General features: G+C 47.3%; 1 protein-coding gene across 1 annotated transcript in view; it reads left to right on the top strand.

The window, feature by feature from the left end:
* The window catches only part of LOC119383869 (protein Skeletor, isoforms B/C), a 302,496-nt gene that overhangs the window by 209,598 nt on the left and 67,713 nt on the right, over positions 1-25,185 (top strand). The window contains exon 9 of the mRNA XM_037652144.2: positions 10,869-10,977. Coding sequence (XP_037508072.2) covers positions 10,869-10,912 — 44 coding nt within the window. The 3' untranslated portion in view covers positions 10,913-10,977. The remainder of the gene's footprint in view (positions 1-10,868; positions 10,978-25,185) is intronic.

Raw genomic sequence — 25,185 nt, forward strand, 5'->3', positions numbered from 1 at the left:
AGTCTACCCATGGAAGTCTTACAGTGTACTGAATGAGTTGCTAGATGGGTCTCTCTTTTATATATGAAAGCGAGAAACACACGCAGGGAGAAGGAAGCGCCGTTTGACGTCATTCGAAGCCCTCGTGTGAATGCAAAGTAGCTGCCACGTAATCTTTGCTGGGAACACGTGGAAGGGTGTTCCCATTGTTCACAAGCGCCTGATCATGTGGCTTTGATGCTTGTTTTGTGGGTTTCTTTATTGCGACAAATACTGAGCTCTATGTCGTATGCCTGATTGCAAAGAAAGATTTGTCGTCTGCCTTCATGTTAAAGGGCTCCTAAACCACCCAGAGGTCGCAATTTAGTTGTGGCGTTGCAGTTGTGCACGAGTCTACGGTGAACGCGTTCGTGAGCTCGTCTGTCCACCTCTCCGGATGCCCTTCCTCAACGTGCGAAGTGAAAACGCACAAAGCTAGCATCTGCTAGTATAGAAGCACGCTAGCATCTGCTAGCAGAGAAGCATGCGAGCGTCTGTTGGTGGTTTAGGGGCCTGGCATTTTGTGTTCACGCCACCAAATTTTCCGACCAACTAGAGGCATGCAGCTTCGCTCTAAAATCCGATGACTTGCAAGAGCAGGCCTTTCTTATCTGAGGCGAGCGAGTCCACTTATGGAACCACGAAGCTGCTTGTTGCTCGCTGCGCTGATCTCTGCCGAAAACTGTGCCCGAATCTTGCGGCGTATCAGTCTCACGATTGAACCTTTCACCCCCACATGCCCGCACACGCACGCTTCTATAACACGTTCTGGTGGCTGGAGTTTAAAAAAATCTGGGAGATCCCACGCACTGTGGGAATCGATGTAATGCGTAGAAGCCAGCAATGAGCTGCATACATCACCATGCTTGTCTTTCAGGCAAATGAAGTCATTCATGTCATGACATCTAGTTCACTATACATCGCATGTTTGTCACGCATGCATGCATGCACCGTCTGGTATAAACCATGCTAATAAAACGTATATTCTGTATGTACATTTCATGACCTGTCATTTGTGTTCATCACGCAGTTATGTCATGCCATATCAATTTTGGTATACATCCTGTTAACAAAACTGCCGGAAGCACACCAAGACAGTGTAATGTAAATCATGCCGTACATAACATGCATGTCATTATTTTAATGTTACCACATGCCTTTTATGTTCGTTACACAGTCACGTCACGCAATACCAGTTTTTGTGTATATCAAGCTAGCGAACCGGCCGCGAACGCACCATCAGCATGGCATGTAAATCATGTCGTGTATGACATGTATGTCATTATTTTCATGTTACCACCTGCCATTTATGTTCACCATATAGTCACGGTGCGCAATACCACTCTTGATGTATACCAAGCTCGCCAACCGGCCGCGACCGCACCATGATCCTGGCATGTAAACCACGCTGTAGATGACATGCATGTGATTCTTTTCATGTTACCACCTTTCATTTATGTTCGTCATACGGCCACGTTGCGCAATACCACTCGTGGTGTAGCAAGCTAGGCAACCGACCGCGAGCGCACCATTAGCGTAGCATGTAAACCACGCTGTAGGTGACATGCAAGTCATTATTAAATGCGAATCATTTCTTAGCGAACTTCTGCGAGTTTGAGCGTATCTATCTATCTATCTATCTATCTATCTATCTATCTATCTATCTATCTATCTATCTATCTATCTATCTATCTATCTATCTCTCTATCTATCTATCTATCTATCTATCTATCTATCTATCTATCTATCTATCTATCTATCTATCTATCTATCTAGCCGCCTACGACTTTGTGCTCTCCTGGCCGTTTCGTTAATCGGATGTCTACCAAAATTGGTATGGAATAACATGACCGTATTACGAACATAAAGGACAGTAGAAGAACTGATAGCTGGGCCAGTTGGTGATAATACTTGAACATGTTTAACACAGCGCAACGACGACGAGGACACAAGAGAAGAGGAGACAAACCACAGCGCTGACTCGCAACTGAATATTTTATTAGAAGACAAGAACGAAAAAAGGGGGGCACTTCAAACCTACACCCATGTGACACACAAAACCAATGAAACGGCAAGTCAGCTGACATCCTGAACAATAAAGAGCCTCACGCAGACCACGTGTACTCTCCAGCACCAGAGAAATTAAGATATCGTGCTGTCTAGAAACCTAACCTCGCTATCATGTAGGGCAATAGAAGGCACACTAATGCACTGTTCTCCCCTTTTTCTGATATTATAAGCTTCAATTATAAATAATTCAAATAATTCAAATAATAATTGAATAATTGAATAATAATTGAAATAATAATTGAATTCAAATAATAATTGAAGCTTATAATATCAGAAAAAGGGGAGAACAGTGCATTAGTGTGCCTTCTATTGCCCTACATGATAGCGAGGTTAGGTTTCTAGATAGCACGATATCTTAACTTCTCTGGTGCTGGAGAGTACACGTGGTCTGCGTGAGGCTCTTTATTGTTCAGGATGTCAGCTGACTTGCCGTTTCATTGCTTTTGTGTGTCACATGGGTGTGGGGTTGAAGTTCCCCCCTTTTTTCGTTCTTGTCTTTTAATAAAATATTCAGTTGCGAGTCAGCGCTGTGGTTTGTCTCCTCTTCTCTTGTGTCCTTGTCGTCGTTGCGCTGTATTAAACATGTTCAAATAAAGGACAGGTCATAACATGAAAATCATGATATGCATATCATGAACAGCATGATTTACATTCCACGGCCTTGGGGCTCTTGCGGCCATTCCGTTATTTTCACATATACCAAAACTGGCATGACGTGACAAGAGTTCATGGCGAACATAATGACAGGTCCTAACGTGCAAATCATGACACGCATGTCATGTGCGGCATGATTTACATGACCTGGTCTCAGGGCGCTCGCGGCCGTTTAAATGAATAGATATATACGAAAACTGGTATGACGACACATTTTGACATGACGAACATAAGTGACACGTGGTAACATGAAAATCATGACACGCGTGTCATGCACGTCATGATTTACATGCCACGCTCATGACGCACTCGCGGCCGTTTCGCTAGCTTGATATATACCAAAATTGGTATTGCGCAATTTGACTGCATGAAGAACATGAATAACAGGTGGTAACATGAAAACCATGCCATGCATGTCATGTATGTCATGATTTACATGCCACGCTCATGGTGCATTCGCGGCCGTTTCGCTGGCTTGATATACACCAAAATTGGTATTGCGCGACGCGACTGTATGACGAACGTAAATTAGAGGTGGTAACGTGAAAATCATGACACGCGTGTCATGCACGACATGATTTACATGCCACGCTCATGACGCACTCGCGGCCGTTTCGCTAGGTTGATATACACTAAAATTGGTATTGCGCGATGTGACTGTATGAAGAACATCAATAACAGGCGGTAACATGTAAACCATGACATGCACGTCATGTATGTCATGATTTACATGCCGCGCTCATGGTGCATTCGCGGCCGTTTCGCGGTCTTGATATACACCAAAGCTGTTATTGCACGACGCGACTGTATGACGAACGTAAGTTAGAGGTGGTAACATGAAAATCATGACATGCGTGTCATGTACGACATGATTTACATGGCACGCTCATGGTGCGCTCACGGCCGTTTCGCTAGATTGATATGCACCAAAATTGGTATTGCGCGATGTGATCTGTATCAAGAACATGAATAACAGGTGGTAACATGAACACCATGACATACATGTCATGATTTACATGCCACGCTCATGGTGCATGCGCGGACGTTTCGCGGGCTTGATATACACCAAAATTGGTATTGCGCGACGCGACTGTATGAAGAACGTAAATTGGAGGTGGTAACATGAAAATCATGACACGCGTGTCATGTACGACTTGATTTACATGGCAGGCTCATGGTGCGCTCGCGGCCGTTTCGTTCGCTTGATATACACCAAACTTGGTATTGCGCAACGTGACTGTATGACAAACCTATATGAGAGGTGGTAACTTGAAAATTATGATATGCATATCATTTACGGCATGATTTACATGCCACGCTCATTGTCCGATCGCGGCCATTTCGCTAGCTTGATATACACCAAAATTGACATTGCGTGACGCGAATGTATGACGAACATAAATGACAGGGGGTAACATGAAAACCATGACATGCATGTCATGTATAGCATGATTTACATGCCACGCTCATGGTGGACCCGCGGCCATTTCGCTCGTTTGATATACACCAAAATTGGTATTGTGCGATGTGACTGTATGACGAACACAAATGACAGGTCCTAACATGCGAATTATGTTATGCATGTCATGTAGGGTATGGTTTACATGACACTGTTATGGTGCGTTTCCGGCCGTTTACATAACTGGATATATACCAAAATTGGCATGGCATGACAGGAGTGCGTGGTGAACATAAATGACCGGTCATGCACTTTATATACCAGAATATACGTTTCATTGACATGGTATATACCACATTGTGCATGCACGCGTGCATGGCAAACATGCGATATATGGTGAACTAGATGCCATGGCATGAATGATTTCATCTGGCTCAAAAATAAACAAAGCGATGTATGCAGCTCTTTGCTGGCTGCTTCGCATTACATCGATTCCCACAGTGCGTGGGACCTGCCGGATTTTTTTCATGTTAACACATGACTTTTTTGTTCGTTACACAGTCACGTCGCGCAGTAACAGTCTTGGTGTATATAAAGCTAGCGAACCGTCGCTTCAAGAAGCTGCACATAATGCCTTAGAGATGGTACCTCGCTTATCCGCAGAATGGCGAGTAATGTCGTGGTGGGTGCTTCCCAACTTCACAAAAATTATGATTTGTGGCGTAGTAGGTACGTTGCTAGTGTACTTGTATTAGTAGCCACAAGAGAGTTTATAACGGGCTCTAGAAATGCCGCTCTTCAAGCTTTCGCTGTGACTGGGCTGCGCTTTCCGCGCAGGCTTGGCGTTTTTTTTTATGTTCAGTACACAGTCAAGTCGCGCAATACCCGTTGTGGTGTATATCAATCTAGCGAACCGGCTGCGAGCGCACCATGAGCGTGGCAAGTAAGTCATGCCGTACATGAGATGCACGTCACGATTTTCATGTTACCGCCTGTCATTTATGTTCGTCATACTAAAATGTCTCGCCATGCCAATTTTGGTATATACACATTTAATTAAACGGCCGCAAGCGCCCCGAGACCATGTCTAATAAATCATGCTGTACATAACATGCGTGTCATGATTTGCGCTTTAGAACCTGTCACTTATGTTCGTCATACACTCTTGTCACGCCGTACCAATAGGGGATATTCATAGTTCTTGGTGCTCTGGCAACACTGGGCGCCTCCGCCATTTTTTGTTGGTCGCCGTTGTGCAATCGTCTGCTAGCGTCTCCATAAGGAGAGGCCACGGAGAGGCTGAGCCGCAGTCGTTGGGGGACCTTTCAGACCAAGAAAATATGGCCGTTTCTTTCGTCGTCTAGCGCCGAACGGTCAGTGAACCTCACTGTACTGCCACAAATCAACGGGAACGCAATATCGGAGCTCTGCGCGCTTCAAAACCCATCCGGACGGCAGCTGCACGAGGCGCATCGCTTCGCAAAGCCGAACTGCTGTTCTCTAGTGGCGTGTGCTTCCGATCTGAGGTAAGCGGTCAAGAAAAGTTTTCGTTGCAGAGGAGATGTGACTGTCAAACTTCTAGATAACCTTGCACAGCAATACATCTACATTGTATTCCCCACTGCGCGCTTATAAATACGCGTTAGATATCGAAACCACGTTGTTTCTGCGCGACCTGTGCAACGCTGTGCTGCGTTCCTCGACTCATTTCTTTAGCCACATGTATCTCTACACCCTTCGCAATAGCGTGTGTCGTAGTTTATCGAAATGAACAAGGCATGGACATGTGCATGAGCGGTGCGCCGCAAACCAAACAAAAATATTGATCGCGCGTTTGAACTGTGTACAGAGGGAGCGGCCTGAGTAAGTAAGGCTGTTTTAATGCACACTGGTTGTTTATAATGCCTTGTGGTCGTAATCTATCGCGCGGATTTAGTACTGCCGTTCTGGTTTTCTTGAAAGTTATACGTGTGCGTTCACCGACATATCTTTTTAAAATATTGCGCTCTTTGCTTTTGCATGCCACGGAGGCGTGCAATATCGCGCGCCGCGCGCTATTGCGAACAGCGTACAGGCATACAAGTGCCCGCGATCAGCGGAAAGGTGAGCACGATGATCTGCCCGATCCACCGAGATCTACCGAACAAACAGCTCCATCTGTAGTACGGCTCCGTAATTCGCTCCGCGTTCGCATCGCACGCTAACCGAAGGTAGTAAAAGAAAAATAAAAGCTGATGGATAAGGTGGTGTAAAGCGAAGGGCAGACGCGGCGTGCGGACTATGTACTTCGGCGCACACTGCCTTGCGAAGCTTGCAAAGCGATGGCTGTGTGGATCTTTGCGATCGGGTCTCGAGTGGCGGCACTGATTTACCGCGGACGCGCGCAGCAGCGTCTGTGGCACTGCCTACGCATGTTTATATACGTAAATCATTGCTTTCGTCGATCTGCAACACAGATAAGCTAATGTTGGTCAACTATGCTCTCTCGCGCGCGTGCGACGTCGGCCGTCTGTTTAAAATGCATATATCGTAATATATTGCGCTGTAAGTGTAGCTTATGTTGCAGGCGAGCAACTAAATTGAACGGAGAAATAAGAACTGAGGTTGAAGAGCGCTTTTGCGTGAGCCGGTCATTTCTGAACTTAAACACAGTGCCGATCTTGTTGACGAAACAAGTTCGCGTCGGTATATCATTTTTCTTCGTTCATTTAACTGATAAATTCCATTAAAATTAATGCTACCTTGTTCCGGGCATTGTCAGGGCTCCCTCGTTGCCTGAACAGCGCACGAAGCATTGGGAAGTCATCGCAGAACGAAGATAAATAATCAGCAACAAGCACCTGAAAGGCTGCGATATGCGACTGGTTTCGTTTTCGCGCCCAACAAAACATGGCGGATCGAGCTTACTGGATTGTGGACAGATGGCGCTGTACATATTCAATATCCCCTATTGTGGTATATATCAAGTTGACGACGCGGCTGCCAGAGCAAGAAGACTTCGGGATGTAAACCATGCCTTTCATGACATGCATGTCATTATATTCATGTTATTACCTATCATTTATGATCATCATACAGTCACGTAATGCCGTACCAATTTTGGTATAGATCCCATTGATCAAATGGCCTGGAGAGCGCAAAATCATAGATAGATAGATAGATAGATAGATAGATAGATAGATAGATAGATAGATAGATAGATAGATAGATAGATAGATAGATAGATAGATAGATAGATAGATAGATAGATAGATAGATAGATAGATAGATAGATAGATAGATAGATAGATAGACGGACGGACGGACGGACGGACGGACACGCTCAAAGTCGCAGAAGTTCGCACAGAACTGTTCACAGTTAAAACCTGCTCCCGCATCACCCTATAAATCAGCAAAAAAAAAAAAAAACAGGCAGAGAAGAGACCACACGAGCACAGCGCCAAAAATCAACCGAGTTTTACTGAAAAACGCCCAGCAGGCCACTGTTGTGTTGCCGCAACCACGATTATCCCTCCGTCGGGACGGCTACCCTACCCTGCCTTCTCAGGCGAGTTTCGCCACAATGGGGAGGGTAGAGGTTTGAAGGAGAGGAGAAGACGCTCATTCTGGCACCCCTCCTGTGAGCGCGGCTATGCCTCCAACAATAGTGTGCGTCCTCCCCCACCTCCCCCGCCCACCCCGATGTCCTCTAAGGTGCATGCCGTGTGAGAAAGGCGTTCGTCGAAATTTTGAAACTGAAGTGCATCGCTTGTTGCAACGTGTTGCTACATGAAAACGTTGTGTACACCGTGTTTGAACCGCATTTTTCATCGTACTTCAAGTGCAGTAATAACAATAAAAAGTCACAGTTTCGCCGCAAGGCCGAAGCAATGAATGCGATAGCAAGAAACTAATGCTATATGAAGTGACGCTCGCCAATGGATACTCTCAGTTTGAACAGCGCTCGTGTTGCAAAGGCAGCCGAAGCAGCGAAGGAAACTAGCGTGCTTCAAGTGTCGAGCTGTGACACTTGATAGTTCGCGCTCATCTTCTGTTTGTTCGTTTAGCGGCGTCCCTTGAGCTCGAGTGGCTTTCGTACGCTCCGTAACATGAGCGCGGACATCACGGTGAAAGCGTGAAACATCCCTCTTCCCCTCAGCACAAGAAAACCGCGCGAGCAGACAGCGGAAGGGCAAGGTTCTCCTTGCGCAAGTATAAGAAGAAGCGAGCGAGCTCGCCGACGACTTTTAAATGCGCCTGTCGCGCTCCTAACGCCATCTCGCTGGTAATGAAGAAACGCTTATAAGCGCAGCCGTCTCAGAGTCCGTCCAGTGGTAAAGGTTGTGTATATAACGCTCGCCGTTAGCTACCTGAAGGATCTGCGTTTCGTGGCGTAGTGGCTAGCGCCACCCGCTGTGGAGCAACAGGTCCCTGGTTCGATTCCGCGCTTCGGAAGATTTTTTCTGAATTACTTTTCTTTGGGGCTTTTTTATATATATACATACTTATACATATACGGTGCATGACGGCGGCGACGGCGACGGCGACGGCAAAATCCAGCCGAGACTGTCCATATAATTGCTATCGCAATAATAAGGATGAAGTCCGTCTCAATTATTGATATAGTTTGAACGGTGAACAAGTACGCCGGCCTTTGAGGAGGTTGAGGGTGACTTGGAAGAGCTTGTTGACGTGTATCGCACACGCTACAGGGTCATTATTACAAAGTTCGACACGTTCGAGGAGCGCCACCTCCTGCATGGACGGTGTCGTCGCCATGTGTACCCTAATGCGTTCGAGCCGCTCAATTAAGCGGTCCCGGTGAACTTCTGAGGCCGAGAAAGTTAGAAATGCCGTTGTCCTGCCGAGTTTCTCGTCATTGCGAACACCTCCACTCGACGTCTGATTGAAACATCGAATAAATAAACGGAATTTCAGTAATCGTTATCTCAATCGCCAGGTCGAGCGCAGATTGCGGGCCGTTTGCAGTAGTCGCGCAAAGCTTGGCACACCGACACGTCTAGCTTCAAGATGGGCGTCTTCCTCCTCAGGAGTCAGGCTATGCACGACAGGGTTGGTCTCAGTCGGTAGGCGGCGCTTAGCTACTGCGTATGCGCGGCTTGGCCAGCTGGTGCGGTATCTGGCCGCTAGACGACGCCATCCTTGCTTCCTCTTTGTTTTTTTTTCTCTCTCTACTTCTCTCTCTGTCTTTCTCTCTCTGTCCCTCTTTCTTTTTTTTCTGCATTTCTTTCTCTCTATTTCCCCAGTTCTCATTCTTTCTTTGCTCTCTCCCATCCTCCTTTCCCTCCTCCTCACCATCACATCTCTCCTCACGGTCACTTTCTTTTCCCACCCTCTTGCTACTCTATACTACCCAAGGCTATGGTATGCTCTGCTAGCGTGCCTGGATAGCCGAGTGGTTAGGACACTGCCCTTCGGATCGAGGGTACGCGGGTTCAAACCTGCGTCGGGAAGAAATTTTTTTCGGCAACAATTTTTCTAGTTCTTTTTCTTTATTTCTCTTTCTCTCTCTGTACTCGCTCTCAGGAAGCCGCAAAGTGGCACATACCCAATAAGATGATGACAGCCTTCAGCGATCAACTCACAAGGAACGATTTGCTAAACAGCTTCGCTCTTGAAAGGCCCGAATTTCGCGGGTAAGAGACTGCGCCTGAGCTCTACAGTGTCTGAAGGACGGCAAAAGGGCTCTAATATTAGCCAGTAAAAGCCAACGGTTCAACCAAGATAGGCTGAAGAACTGGCTCTGTATTTGCCGGTGAAAGTCAGTGGCTCAGCCGATATCTGCTGGACGGCGGCAAACCTGGCCCAATATTGCCGGTGAAAACACAATATTGGATGAAGGGCAGCAAACTGGCGCAATATTGCCGGCCAAAATCAACGGCTCATCCGCTAGTGGCTGACTTCCGGCAACAATGGCCCATGATTTGGCGCATGATTTGATAAAGACAATATTAGCCCAACGTTGTGTGCTGCCCTTATGAATACGCCTACGACGACTCGAAGGAGCGCGCCTCCCAATACCGCATATTTCATCATCATTTCGCGAAGCAGCGAAGTACCCAGTACGCGTCTATAGGGCAGCGTGTGCAACTGCGCAAGTGCCCGCTGTGTTGATAATGATGAATTATAAATGCGCCTTTCGTCAGCCGCATAAATCATGAAATTACGAAAGCAACCACCGCTGCGCCACCTGGTAAGGTAGTTACAGAAAGCTCAATCTGTTGGTGTGTGAATGTACGCGTCGTGCACCCTTGTCACAACAAAGGTAGGGCCTTGACTTGGGTGCCCCGTTGTTTTACTGCGAGAGCGTTACAGCGCACACTCGAGAAATATACCCGCCTGTGTCAAAATTAGAGAGAAATGCGCATTTATTTATTGATTTATTTCAAGAAAAACTTGGTTCAATCGGGCTGAGTGGCCAAACTAGTTTCGTTAAGTCGGATCGATGACAACATTGAACCCTATAGGTACCTGGCAGGGAATCAAGGTTTCTTTGTTCGGTGGGAAAATTAGTGATAACTTGGGTTTCGTTTCTCCATTCAGCATCAGTAAGAGGTCTCATTGAATTTCTGCCGGAGTTTTTCTTCGTTCTGGCAGCATCGTCGCTAGTATGATTCCGGTGCGCAAGGTCGAGGTCTGAAGCATGAGCTCCTAGGATGCATTGAACTTGTTAAGGCATAATTCCTGCCGAATAAACATAGATGTTCCGTTATTAATTTTTTTGCAGTGCTACACCTCTTTCGGCGTATAACAAAAGTACCGTCGTGCTGAGGCTACCCGCTGGCAAGAAAATTACAGACTACGGGTGGTTCAGTGTATACTGCAAAAAAGCACAGGTAAGAGAACCCTCATGAATAACTAGGTTACCACATCATCATATCCTAAATAACCTATTGAAACTTGCATTCAGAAGCATTGCCCGTTGGGTGAACTAGTTTAGCTGTGAGGTTACTGGGTGTGTTTGGGTATTACAATGTTCAAGCACGTATTATTGAACTCATTCCACGTCTAGTGTTGTAACCAGTGTTGTACACGTTCCTCTAAAATGGAAACGAAGGCTCGTTCCTTGCCTATTCCGAAACGAGTTGACGTTACGATTTCCCTTAATGCGCAAAGAACGCGTTCCCGTTATACTCACAACATTGGAACGTGTCGTTACATTACCGTTACGTTTGGTTTCTTTAGGAATTCAAATATAGTGTCAGGCAAATGGTCAGCCAAAATAAACTGAGCAATTTAAAGCTGACATCAAACTACGTATATTATATAAATTGAACATCGCCGCAGCTGGTTATATTGCCCCCTGCTCACCAGGTACCGCGAGCTCGAGCCAGCAATCCGCAAGAATGGAAGGTGTTCTGTGTCAGTGCGCGCTCTCGCTCGGAGTTGTTCTGTTCTTCCCAGTCTTGCGTGTGTCTCTCCACCGGTGCAGTATTTCCTAGGTTAAGTGCTTCTGCAGGGCGTGAGAACTGGTGGAGGTGCGAGGTAGCCCCCAGCCGATGTAGCCTCCCGGTAGCCCTGTACCTGTAGTGACAACACCTGTTCACCGGGCCAGCCGAAGAATCCGAGTACTACCTTCTGAGCGTGGACCTCTTCCAGAAATGACGTCAGTGACACCAGGAAATGCTGTGGAAGGCGCTGCAACCGCGCCTTATACGATGCAGACGCCACGAGTGCCGAAGGTTTTCCACGGTTCCGTCTTCGAGGAAATCGAGGACTGGCTGGCTGAATTCAAACGGGTCGCCGATTTCAATGGGGGGACCGACGCCGACAAGATGAGGGATACCTATTTCAGCCTGGAGGACGGCGCACGTATTTGGTGCGAAAACCGTGAGCCTTTCCCGTCTTTCAGCGTGTGTTACCGTCAGCTGCTGGCAAGTTGGGCCAATCCCGGTCGCCGTGAACGAGCCGAGAGAGCAATTCAGTCGCGCATAGAAATGCCGAATGAAAGCGTCACCATGTACATTGAAGACATGACGAGCCTCTTTCGTCGACCCGGACGTGGCAGAAGAAAACAAGCTCCGCCATTTAATGCGAGGAGTTAAGGAGCAGCTTTTAGCTGGCCTCGTTCGATGTCCCCCAACGACTGCGGCTGTTTTTTTTACCAAAGCCACAACAATGGAAAATGTGCTGCAGCAGCGTTCGGCTGTGTACGACCGGCAAGTGAGTGTCGCTTCGTCCGTAGGCCAGATTGGAGTGGCAGGAAGTAACATCAACATCGAATCTCTGTGGTGCGCGAATCGGTGGTGCGCGAGGAGCTGCAAAAGATTCACTGCCCGTCTCAACCTACTGCGGGATCCATCTGCAGCCTCATCAGAAACGAGGTACAGCAGGCTCTGCAAGTGCCGCTTTCCGACATTGTCCCGCCTGTGGCAACTGAGCCTGATCGTGCGTCATACGCGGAAGCTGCTAGTCGCTACATTGCTGATTCACCGCGCTTCGTTAACCCTACGCCTCACGATGCCCTTCCATCACTGCAGCCGATTCAGCACTTGGATAATCGGAAGCCGATCCCAAGGAGATGCGGCGCACACCGGACAGGCGGCGGCTGTGCTATCACTGTGGTCAAGCACGACAGGTGTACCGAGAATGCCCCTATCGCCGCATTGGACTCAAGGGTTTCGCCATCAACTCACCATGGCCGAGATTTGGCGAAAGACCAAGAACTATTGAAGAGTACATCTCCCAGCAGCCACTGACCTTTCAGCGGCAGTCACGGTACCTGGCGGTCTTCGCCAAATTTTCGGACCTTTCCAGGGGTGGCGCAGGCGCGTTCGCCACTCCCCAGGCGGGAAGACTAACGACAGCGACCTTCGGGAGCGAGGCGGCTGACAATCGACGCAAGCAAGACCTCCCATCGACGCGAGCATGGGCCCGGAGCGATCAACCGACGACAGCAACGAAAAGCAGAAGCAGACTTTCTTTGGACATGCCTGTGGTGCTCGACGGCCACCACGACGTTAGTGCGTTATTAGACACGGGTGCAGGCTATTCGATCATGAGCGGAAGAACTAGCGGTGCACCTGAAAAACGTTGTTACGCCCTGGTACGAAACGCAAATTCGTACTGCCGGCGGACATGTAGTCACCCAAATCGGCATGTGCACAATCACCGTAAGCATTCGTGGACGTGCGTTTCTCGCCCGCTGCCTTGTACTTCCTGAATGTTCCTGAGACCTAATCCTGGCAGTCGACTTTTTGCGGGAATACGGCCTATTATCGACCTTCGGGAGCGTACCGTGACCTTTCGACAGAGAGAGCTACTGACAAATACGACGACAGCCATGACAGCACGTTTCGCGTTTCTGCCGACAGCATAACTTTGCCTCCACGTTCGACTGTCCTGGTTTCTGTGGTGCGCGACAAGTTACGTAGCGGTGAGGCTATCGCCGAAGGCAACCTCACGCTTTTGTTCACGCTAGGTGTCTGCGTGGCCCGCAGCCACATCACGCTTTCTGACGGACGTTCTGTGCCGCTTGTGACCAATTTCAGCAATGAGTATCGGCACCTTTTTCGTCACACCGCCATCGCTTTTGCCTACCCTGTCGCAGACGTTGCCGAATGTTTCACGTCTACATCGGTGGACGATGGGCTTCAATCGACACCAAGAGATGTGACTTCGTCACTTGTCATGGTTGATATTAATTTGACCCTTTCGAAGCAATAACAGACAGCGCTGCGTGAACTGTTACTTCAAATCAACGAGTGGTTCGCGTGCACCTGGAAGGTTCGTCAGACGCCATATCACCAAAACATTCCGCAGATCCCACGTACCGTGGGAATCGATGTTATGCGAAGCATGCGCGGGATGGTGATTGGCGTAATTTTTCACATTGAGCGAAACGTTACGGAATGACGCTATAGAAATATGGAAGGGGTATATGCACACTCATATGTTGAAGAGTCGCATATTTATTTACTTATTTATTTATTTATTTATCATAGTACCCACAGCGCCCAAGGACATTACAGTGGGGGGGAAGAATATATTTCGATACAGAATACAGATTCCAACACTTCAACATTACAATAAACACAATTCACTGTCAACTTACGTAGTGATACATGTGATATACGCAATGTAACTCGGGTTCAAAGTACAGTTTTGGTCTTACACAACCGCGCGAGTACACTACTGGAGACCCAGCAGTGAACTTGAAAATGCTTCATGTGAAGTAATTTCTGCTACTTCAGGAGACAACTGATTCCACTGGCTTATCGTCCTGGGAAAAAATGACATTTTAAATGCGTCAGTCCGGCAGCTTATTTCCTTTATCTTATTGACATGATCTAGTCGCTTCGAAACATAATCCGGTTTGTGAAAGTATCGCGAGGGGACCAGTTCTGTTTGGTTATGAAATATGTTGTGAAAAAGTTTCAACCTCAGATATTCCCTTCGTTTGTGCAGAAGTTCCCAACCAAGCCTCTCTTTTGCTTTTGAAACACTGAAATTCCTGGTATAATCAGAGCAGACAAACCGAACGGCCATGTTCTGAATTCTTTCTAAATTGGACATGTCACCTGCCTTCCACGGATCCCACACAGCACAAGCGTAATCTAAGATAGATCGAACGTTAGACATGTATAGTGGAGTCTTGGCCTCAAATGGTAACTTTTTTGCATTTCTGCGCAGGAAACCTAGCACACGTCCGGCTTTAGCTGTGACGTGATTAATGTGACGGCTCCAGGAAAGGTCCGGCGTGAAGTATACACCAAGATGCTTGTGTTCGCGAACTGACAGCAGCCTAGTTGACTTTACAACATAAAATGAGTCATGGGGGGCCTTTTTCCTAGTGAAACACATATGCACTGTTTTTTTTTTTGCATTAATAAACATACGCCACTTTTCACACCATTCTAAGACCCTATCGAGGTCGTTTTGAAGAGTAATGCAATCATGGGAGCTGTGTATAATTCTGTACAAAACACAGTCATCGGCAAATAATTTGATATGTGATGAAATACCGGAACAAATGTCATTTATGTAGATGAGGAACAATAGCGGACCCAAGACTGACCCTTGGGGCACGCCAGAGGACACATCGACTTCCCGGGATGTCTTACCATTGATAACGACCTTCTGCCGTCTCAAATTTAAATACTCGTTTATCCAGTTAACAACGGTATCGTTCACATTATACATTTTTACTTTTTCAATTAATAAAGAGTGGGGTACAACGTCAAAGGCTTTCTTAAAATCTAGGAACAAGCAATCAACAGAGAAACCCTTATCTAAAGCACAGGATAAGTCGTGTGCCAATTCAAGTAATTGTGTTGTACAGGAAAAACGACTACGAACGCCGTGCTGCTGTGGATTAAGTAAGGAATGCGTGTTCATATGAGTCATAACATTGGTAAATAGAACATGTTCTAGTACTTTGCATGCAACACTTGTAAATGCAATGGGCCTATAATTTAAAACAGTACTTCACGGTCCACTCTTGTGAACAGGCACTACATATCTATTATATAACCAGTTGTTTACAGTTGCGTAACGATGGCAACAGCAACATGGGTGTTACCAACACCAGACGCGGTAAGCTGATATGTAGTGCTTATATTCTTCAAAAGTGGATAGCGCGAATCAAGGACAAAGAAGGAACACAGAAGGACAAAGAAGAAACACAGATGCACGGGACAGGCGTTACTCGCAATTAAGTTTCAATCAGGAAAGCTTCCCTAGATATATGCACAGCCGAGTGGCACGCGCAGGCGCACTGCACGTACGTTACTGTCGCAATTACAGTTGCTATGCTTATACTTCACCGTTATGACGGAGAACGGAAGCACGTTTCACGAACCCGTGTGTATGTGTATAAGGGGTTCTTGACAGTTCTTGAACAAGGTCATCATCACCGTGATCAGTGAGCCCGCTGGAACGAACTTGTTAATCGCATCCGTTCGTAATCGCAGCTATGAGGAGTCTAAGTGTAGGGAAGTGCGAGGTATAGGGCAGCTGGTGGAAATCCTGGATGCCTCTTACGATGAAGTGGTCTTTATGCCTCCTGTCGTAGACGTGGGAGCGAGGTCTTTTGATGCCCTCTCCACATTCAATCCGTCTTTCACGCAGTATAAGCACCAAGCATTGTTGGGTCTTCATAAATCAATGTTGAAGTCACCGCTAGAGCTGTGCACGGGCCGTATTTCGGAGCCCGAGCCCGGCCCGGGCCCGCTGACTTTGTCGAAGGCCCGCCCGAGCCCGACGGCAAAGGGCTGCGAGCCCGCCCGGCCCGGCCCGACGTACGAAAACCCAATCCCGGGCCCGGCCCGGCCCGGCCCGGCCCGGCTTTTTGAAGGTTCGCTGCGAAAACAAAACATCGTTTTCCGGTAATTTGGCATTTTATTGAGCATATCAAATATGATCAAACGACACACGACGAACAGTCTCTATTCCACAGATTCCAAATTGTCGTGCAAAAACAGCAAGCAGTCCAACGATTCCGGCTTCAACGAAGTGCGGCGCTTTTGCATTATGTAGCCCGCCGAACTGAAGTTACGTTCGCTGCTTGCACTCGTCGCCGGAATTGCTAATATCTTTTTTGCCAGCCTGGCAAAGCTTGGGATATCTCTGCTGCTTGTTTTTCCAGAAGACTAAAACTTCAGATGGACAGGAAGGCGATTCCATAGAGAGACAATCGGAGAGCTCATCTTTTGTAACTGCTACATTCTCACCACTGTCGCTCCACTCGCTAACAACTGCAATGGAAAAGAAAAGCGGTAACGGGCAGTAGCGGAAAAGGCGATGCATGCGTGCTGGAAAACAATTCCCGCTCATTCTCTCTATTTCGGGCTTGAGTCGGGCTTTGCGCCGGGCCCGAGCCCGGCCCGATAAAACTCCAAGTAGCCCGAGCCCGGCCCGGGCCCGAGGTGAAAATACGTCGGCCCGCCCGAGCCCGGCCCGCGGGCCGGGTCGGGCTCGGGCTTTCGGGCTACCCGGAGCCCGTGCACACCTCTAGTCACCGCTAATGATGAGAGGCCTGGTTCTCTCAGCAGATTTATTGTAGGAAGCATTGACGCCGGTTGTTGCGTAATCCACGTGGTCCACGTTGCGGACCACGTGGACGAGTGGATGATAATACTTGAGCGTCATCCAGGGGTGGTCTGTCTTCAGTTTCCTTACTTTCCTTGCGTCCGCCGCGGTGGTGTAGTGGTTAAGGTGCTCGGCTGCTGACCCGAAGGTCGCGGGTTCGATCCCGACCGCGGCGGTCGCTTTTCGGTGGAGGCAGAATACTAGATGCCCGTGTTCTGTGCGATCTCGGTACATGTTAAAGGAGTGGTGACACAAAAATTCGGACACAATTTGACTGTTGAATCATACTAATGGGTGCATATATGTGCCATCTGTACAAGCATCAGCCACAAACACAGCCTAAAAGGTATTTTAATTGAGTCTTGAAGTTCGTGAAAGTGCCGGTTCGGAAATAGAAGCAAAAGCCGATGAGGTCATCGAGCGGAACCGCGTACGTCACGAGTTCTGGCTGGTTTACCGGAGGCGTGTTCGAGACGGACAACGCTGGTAGCGACACCTGATGATGCGTAGCTTAACCAGAGACCTACAATATAACATCGCAGCGACGTACCCGCTTACTGATTCTGTGTAAAGCATTAGCAGTGAGATAATTAGCAACTCAAAGTATTCTCATTGCTTTTTTTTCCGACAAGAACAGCAACGCGACGGAAAAAATTGAAAAAAATTATCGTAGTTGGACAAAATGCCACAAGATGTCGCTACGGGCTCCGCAGTTCCTGCTACTGCTGCAGCCCCAACAGCTCCGGTAACCAGGTACCCGTAAACGTTAGGAAGTCTACAGACGAACTAAAGCTCTCCGCTGCCGGGATCATATTGCGTAGTGGACAGATAACTGTTTCGGCCCTCCGACGTGCGTACGTGGGATTGGTATGCCTCGAGAACACGGCGTTGCCCGATAGAAATACGAGTCAGTAAAGCGTACATCACGTCACTTGCACGTTACGCATAAACACTGCTACAGAGCGCCAATGTTGTGATTTCACTGCTTCCTTTGTCACTCCTCATCCTGCTACTTTACGAATGATCGGAGCGAAAATGTTTCAGCATGTCTAATGCTACGGCTACTCCAAGCCTGGCGGAAAACGCCGCCTCAGTTGAACGACGACGACAAGAACAAAATCGCAGCTACCGGCGAGATTCGCAAAGTGAATCGACCTTTTCTTACTGATTTGTACACTCCTCCCGGCTCTTTTGTCCATCGCCGTACTAGATAAGCAACATAGTTTGACGATCTAGGAAACAAGCACTCGCAACGCTCAACACCTGCTCAACACAGCAGACGAAACAGCAGCGCTGACAACATGGCAGAAGCTGGCCAGTGACGTCACTGGCTCTCGCGGTCACCTGATCGAGGTGACCGGCTTTGTCACGGGGCCACCGAGTGCTCTTCGAAATCGAAACTACCTACGGTCGTAACATACGAGCATATAATTAAACATTCGTCTCGCGCTGGGGCAAATGCCTTTCGTTGCCGCTATTATCGAGTCAGTAGACATTGATTAAGAGCAAAAAACAGAGGTTCACAAATTTTCTGTCACCACTCCTTTAAAGAATGCCCGATGGTCAAAATTTCCGGAGCCCGTCGCTACGGCGTCTCTCATATCATAGCGTGGTTGGCGGACATAAAACCCCAACAAAAATTCGGCAGATCCCACGTACCGCGGGAATCGATGTTATGCGAAGCATGCGCGGGATTGTGACTGTGGCGTAATTTTTCACATTGAGCGAAACGTTACGGAATGATGCTAGAGAAATGTAGAAGTGGCATACGCACACTCATACGTTGAGGAGTCGCATATGTATTATATAACCAGTTGTTTACATGCAGTTGCGCAACGATACCAACAGCAGAATGAGTGTTACCAACATCGGACGCGGTAAGCTGATATGTAGTGCTTATAGGATTCGATACTGGATAGCGCGAATCCTAACAAGACAAAGAATTAACACAGATGCATAGGACAGGTGTTACATGCAACTAAGCTTCATGCAGGAAAGTTTCCCTAGATATATACACAGCAGGTGCACTGCACGTACGTTACAGTCACAGTTGCAGTTGTTACAGTTCTTATACTTATACTTTTGCGTTATGACAGAGAACGCATGCATGTTTCATGAACCCGTGTGCATGTGTGAAAGGGGTTCTTGACAGTTCTAGAACAAGGTCATCATCACCATGATCAGTCAGCACCAGCAGCTGGACCGGACTTGTTAATCAGATCCGTTCGTGATCGCGGCTACGAGGGGTCTAAGTGCAGTGAAGTCCGAGATATAGTAGAGCTGGTGGAAATCCTGGATGCATCTTACGATTAAATGAGCTATGATGCCTCCTGTCGTTTAATCTGGCAGCGAGGTCTTTTGATGCCCTGTCCACATCCAAGCCGTCTTTCACGCAGTAGAAAAACCAGGCGTTGTTGGGTCTTGATAAATCAATGTTGAAGTCACCGGTAGTGATGAGATGCCTGGTTCTCTGGGCAAATTTATTACAGGAAGCATTGATCCCGGTTTTTGCGTAATCCACGTGGTCCACGTTGTGGACCACGAGGACGAGTGGATGTTAGTTGAGCGTCTTCCAGCGGTGTTCTGTCATCAGCTTCGTCGCTTTCCTTGCGTCAGCCACGGTGGTGTAGCGGTTACGGTGCGCGGCTGCTGACTCGAACGTCACAGGTTCAATCCCGGCCGTGGCCGGTCCAATTTCGATGGAGGCGAAATGCTAGATGCCCGTGCACTGTGCGATCTCGGTACACGGTAAAGAATACCAGATAATCAAAATTTCCGGAGGCCACCGCTACGGCGTCTGTCATAATCATGTCATGGTTTTTGGGGTATAAAACCCCGACAAATATTATTATTGTCACTCTCCTTCCTGTCAGTGTGTTTGTCTTCGTGGTTACTGTGTTGGTTGAAACTCTGTATCACCTGTGGCACATACCCACATAACATGAACTTTGGTATGCGGGTATGTGCCACACGTGACTGAGAGAAAGAGTTTCATGACGTACGTGACAAGTATTTTGCGTTATTCATGTCATGACTAGTGAATCGTGTTCGCCATGCACTGATCCCCTGCTGTGCCGATTTTGGTATATTACAAATTATGGAGACGACCAGGAGAGCGCCCAGACGTAGGCGGCTAGATAGATAGATAGATAGATACGTAGATAGAAACGGCCAAAGTGCCTGAGGTTCACTAAGAAATGCTTCGCATTTAATTTTACTATTATCACTTTTCTTTCGTGTCAATGTATGTGTTCGCGGTTGCTATGTTGGTTAAATCCCCAACCGCATGCACGCGATTTTTGAGCGACGGCGACGAGCGACAGCGACAAACGGGCTCCGTCGCGATGTCGCGTCGCGACAGGAGCACCCACATGTTCGCGACAAAGTGTCATGGTTGCTAGATTTAAAACTATTGCGTGCACGCAGGTAAATTGCAAAAAAGAATTACAGAGTAGATGAATGGCAGCATGTCAAATTTATTATTGACTTGTGTGAGATAAGGGAGTCACAGCAGCGTTACGGGATTTTCTTTTTTTTTGCAATGTTTTGTTTAACTGCGACAGTAGTATCTGCTGTGACCTCGAGGGGGCGCCTGGAAGCGCACGCTATCTATCTACTACGCATCTACGACGCTACGACGCACTTTAAACTGACATTGCAGCAAGCTACCATCATTGCAGCAAGCTACCACCGAAACATCAAAACGAGCCGTCGATCAAAATTAACGACAAAATACGGCCGCTGCCACGCTCTCCACGTGAGATGGGGTTGCAAAAAAGGTAGGCTATAACTTGCATTCATTGAAGTACGCGCCGATTGGAAGCATCAAGAGCAAATTGCAACCGAAGCGAGGATCGGTGATGCTGCCATATTGCCGGAAATCGTCACGCTCACTTCCGGGCGACAAGCGATTTTTTCTAGTTTTCCAGAAAGCTGCGACGCGACAAGCGACGGCGATGGATGGCCCTCCACGACAGCAAATCATGTCGCTCGTCGCTGTCGCTCGTCGCCGTCGCCCGAAAATCGCGTGCATGCGGTTGGGGCTTAAGACTCTGTATCACCTGTGGCACATACCCGCATAACGTTACCTGTGGTTTACGGGTATGTGCCACACGTGACTGAGAGAAAGGGTTTCGTGACGTACGCAACAGCTATTTTGTGTTATTCACGTCATGACCAGTGAATCGTGCTCGTCATACACTGCTCCCCTGCTATGCCAATTTTGGTATACTACAAATTAGGGAGGCGACCAGGAGAGCGCCTAGACATAGGCGGATAGATAGATAGATAGATAGATAGATAGATAGATAGATAGATAGATAGATAGATAGATAGATAGATAGATAGATAGATAGATAGATAGATAGATAGATAGATAGATAGATAGATAGATAGATAGATAGATAGATAGATAGATAGATAGATAGAAACGGCCAAAGTGCCTGAGGTTCGCTAAGAAATGCTTCGCATTTAGAAACAGAATAATTACGTACACCGACACCTCGCCCATAAAACAACAGCCTTTCCACGTTTCGGCAAAGGAACGTGATGTGAAGAATGCACAAGAAGAGATGCTGCAGGATGACGTTATACAACCTTCAAAGAGTCTCTGGTTATCGCCGGTCGTTCTCGTAAAAAAAAACACGGAACGCTGCGCTTCTGCGTGGACTACAGAAAGACTAATGGCGTAACTGAAAAAGACGTCTATCCACTGCCCCGCAACGATGATCCACTCGACAGCCCAGGTAGCACCAATACGTTATAATAATGTTACTTTTATATTCAGCTTGAACTTTGAAACAATATTGTAAATGTACTTGAAATCAAATGTTCTACTAATGTTCTGTATAAGCGTAGTAATCAAGTAATCTCCAACATTAAATAATCGTTCTTAAAACGTTTCGATAATGTGTGCATAACGTTAAGCTAAACATAAAAGTGACGTTACAGGTTACATTGTTGTAACGCTTATGGAATATTTAATTATTGTGTAGCCTCCTTCCTGCTCCGCCGGTTCATGCTGCGCCACGGTCCACCCCAGGAGCTGCTGAGCAATCGAGGCCGTGTCTTCCTGTCGGAAGTCGTCGAAGCCATCCTCAAAGAGTGCAACGTTGTTCACCGCAAAACTACTGCTTACCACCCGCAGACGAATGGGCTCACGGAACGCTTTAACCGCACGCTCGGCGACATGCTCTCGATGTACGTCGCCGCCGATCACACAAATTCGGATTCCATTCTGCCTTTCGTCACGTACGCCTACAATACCGCACCTCAAAGCACCACTGGTTTCTCACCATTTTTCTTATTGTATGGCAGGCACCCGTCGCACACCATCGACACAATCCGTCCATACAAGCCGGATCGATCTGAGTGTGCGCCTATTTCTGCCACAGCCAGACTTGCTGAGGAGTGTCGCGAGCTTGCCAGAACCTTTACTACGCATGACCAAGAGCGGCAGAAGAGCATCCGCGGTGAGACCAACACTTGTGCACCCACGTTCCTACCTGGAGCGCTCGTATGGCTCTCGGTCCCTACCATTGCAACTGGCCTCTCTTCCAAACTACAGCCCAAATACGAAGGCCCCTACCGTGTCGTCGAACGCACATCCCCGGTCAACTACCTGATTGAACCCATTGAACCATCTTCGGACATGCGCCGTCGAGGGCGCGACATTGTCAACGTGGAGCGCCTCAAGCCCTACCATGACCCGCTCATAGTGACCAGCTGTTAGGTCGCCAGAGGACTCCCTTTTCGTACCCGGGGTAATTGTAGAGAAGCATTGGAACACTGTAATGGGCCGTCCTCTCGAGCACCTTCTAGTGGGTCGCCCTCTTCGCCTCTTCTCGGGGAGCACGCCCCTCGTGCTCGTGCTCGTGAAAGTCTGCGAGGTTGCGCTCCGTCGTGACTGTCGTCGCTGTGCATCGTCGCCGTCAATCGCGCCGTCAATAAACACCTTTACAATTGTAAATTATGCTCATGCAGTGCTGAAAACAGACCCAATGTCACAAGTCTTAAACTGAAAAGACAAACTGCGAATCAAAGCTGAAGCATGTGTTCGACATGCAGTGCCTTTCAAGGACATTAAATTATTGATGGAACGGACAACATGTGTTAGCGGCTTATATATATGCATGAACTGAACCAGACCGATTCGAAGCTCTCTATTCAGCAGTTTTAAAGACTTCCTACATTTTTTAGCTGTTCAACAGTATGAACTCAGCTCAACTGCATGTCTTGACTGCAAATACTTTATTGCACGATGCCCGATGCCCGTCCAAGGCTTCGAGATGCAGCTGCGGTCATGGTGTAGATGACTGCTGCACTTTGTTCCGCAGGAACAAAGAATATTCAGGAATTACTGTAGATAATAAGCAAACAAAATAGCTTTGGTACCAACATAAGCTTTGCAGATACATTTGATAAGACAATGAAAACTATTCACAGCCACTGTGCAACGCTACAAGTCACACAATGCAGGTCACCTTCTAAGTGCTTTGCAAAGTACTTGTTCGCAGCAGCTGTTAAAAACTCTAACTTCGTCCACCCATCAATAATGATCACTGCCGACACTGCTTTGCAGTACTGCTGCCTTCCAGGTTGACCATAACTTGATAGTGCCATTGTAGTCCCTCGATGGTATATATGCTGTCACTCGCTGCCTGCTTGCACAGAAGAGCACTCTTTCAAACATTAAAGAGCTTTTGACCCCTGTACCGCTGAACAGAGGCAGATACTAGAAACGCACCCTGCAATAAAGCGAAAAACAGTTTTAGAAACCATCTTCAGCGCTAGCAGACAAGGACGAAGGAGAGACGACACCACAAAGCGCTAACTTCAGGTTGAAGTTAGCGCTTTGTGGTGTCGTCTCTCCTTCGTCCTTGTCTGCTAGCGCTGAAGATGGTTTCTAATTCAGTATACCAACAAGCCCAAAAAATAGCAATCCTGAAAAACAGTTATTAACCTTAGAAGAGATGGGAGGAAAACCTTTATGAAATATTTGGATGTACCCTGTCACACTGCTTATGCAGTACACAATGACTGTATTCTGTTCGCTTCTCTTCGCCTAATGTATTTCATTACATCAGCATGAATAATTCGCAAACTGGGCCATGATGATCTTGTGACAATCTCAATATTTCAATGCCACAGCACCCGCACCACGTGGTACAATGCACGTGCAATAAAGTTCGTGTTCGCTCTCCAGCGTTCATCATGTGCCATCGTACATTCTACTGCTTGCCTGTGTGCGTCTGTTTATAGGCAACGCATATTACATCCCTATAGACGTGTCACATTCTGAAAGCAAGATAAAAATTACAGCGCTCGAAACGAATATTACCAATAACTAAGTCAAAGTCAAAGTTTATTTTCCATTCTGTCGTACAGAAAGAAAGGACTGTGAAAAAAAGCTGTGTTAGACAGCTTGACTAGTTCACAGCCCCATACAAAAAAGAAAGCAGAAAATAAATATAAAGTAAAAAGTCGGAGCGGTAGCAGCAGCGCGGTAAATATGGCGATATGGCACCTCACGGGCAGTGTGCCATGACAGGGTGTACACATTGTAGTTGTGATTTTAATACATATACGAACCACAGATTGAAAACGAAATTATTACACTGTGTAGAAAACATAAACATGATAACGCGATTGTCGTCCAGAAACAAAATATAAGACATATAATACACTGCATGTATTGCACATGTATTTAGAGCCTGAGATCAATTCTCTAGAACTGCAGGGAATACCCTCCCCGACCTAATCTTCTGGTGACTCCCTCTCCTGTGGCGTGGTAAAAATACTGTCATCTAACAACCCAGGGGTCCAGGTGCGCGCAATAAACAGTGCCCGGGAGGTGGCTGACAAGTATGGTCTGGCAGACTACCTACCCTTACAGATGACTCCAGGGTCAAGAAACATTTTAAATGTGAAGCATTTCTTAGTGAACCAATGGAACTTTGAATCTATCTATCTATCTATCTATCTATCTATCTATCTATCTATCTATCTATCTATCT

This window comes from Rhipicephalus sanguineus, chromosome 1 (assembly GCF_013339695.2).
Source record: "Rhipicephalus sanguineus isolate Rsan-2018 chromosome 1, BIME_Rsan_1.4, whole genome shotgun sequence".
Classification (NCBI taxonomy): Eukaryota; Metazoa; Arthropoda; class Arachnida; order Ixodida; family Ixodidae; genus Rhipicephalus; species Rhipicephalus sanguineus.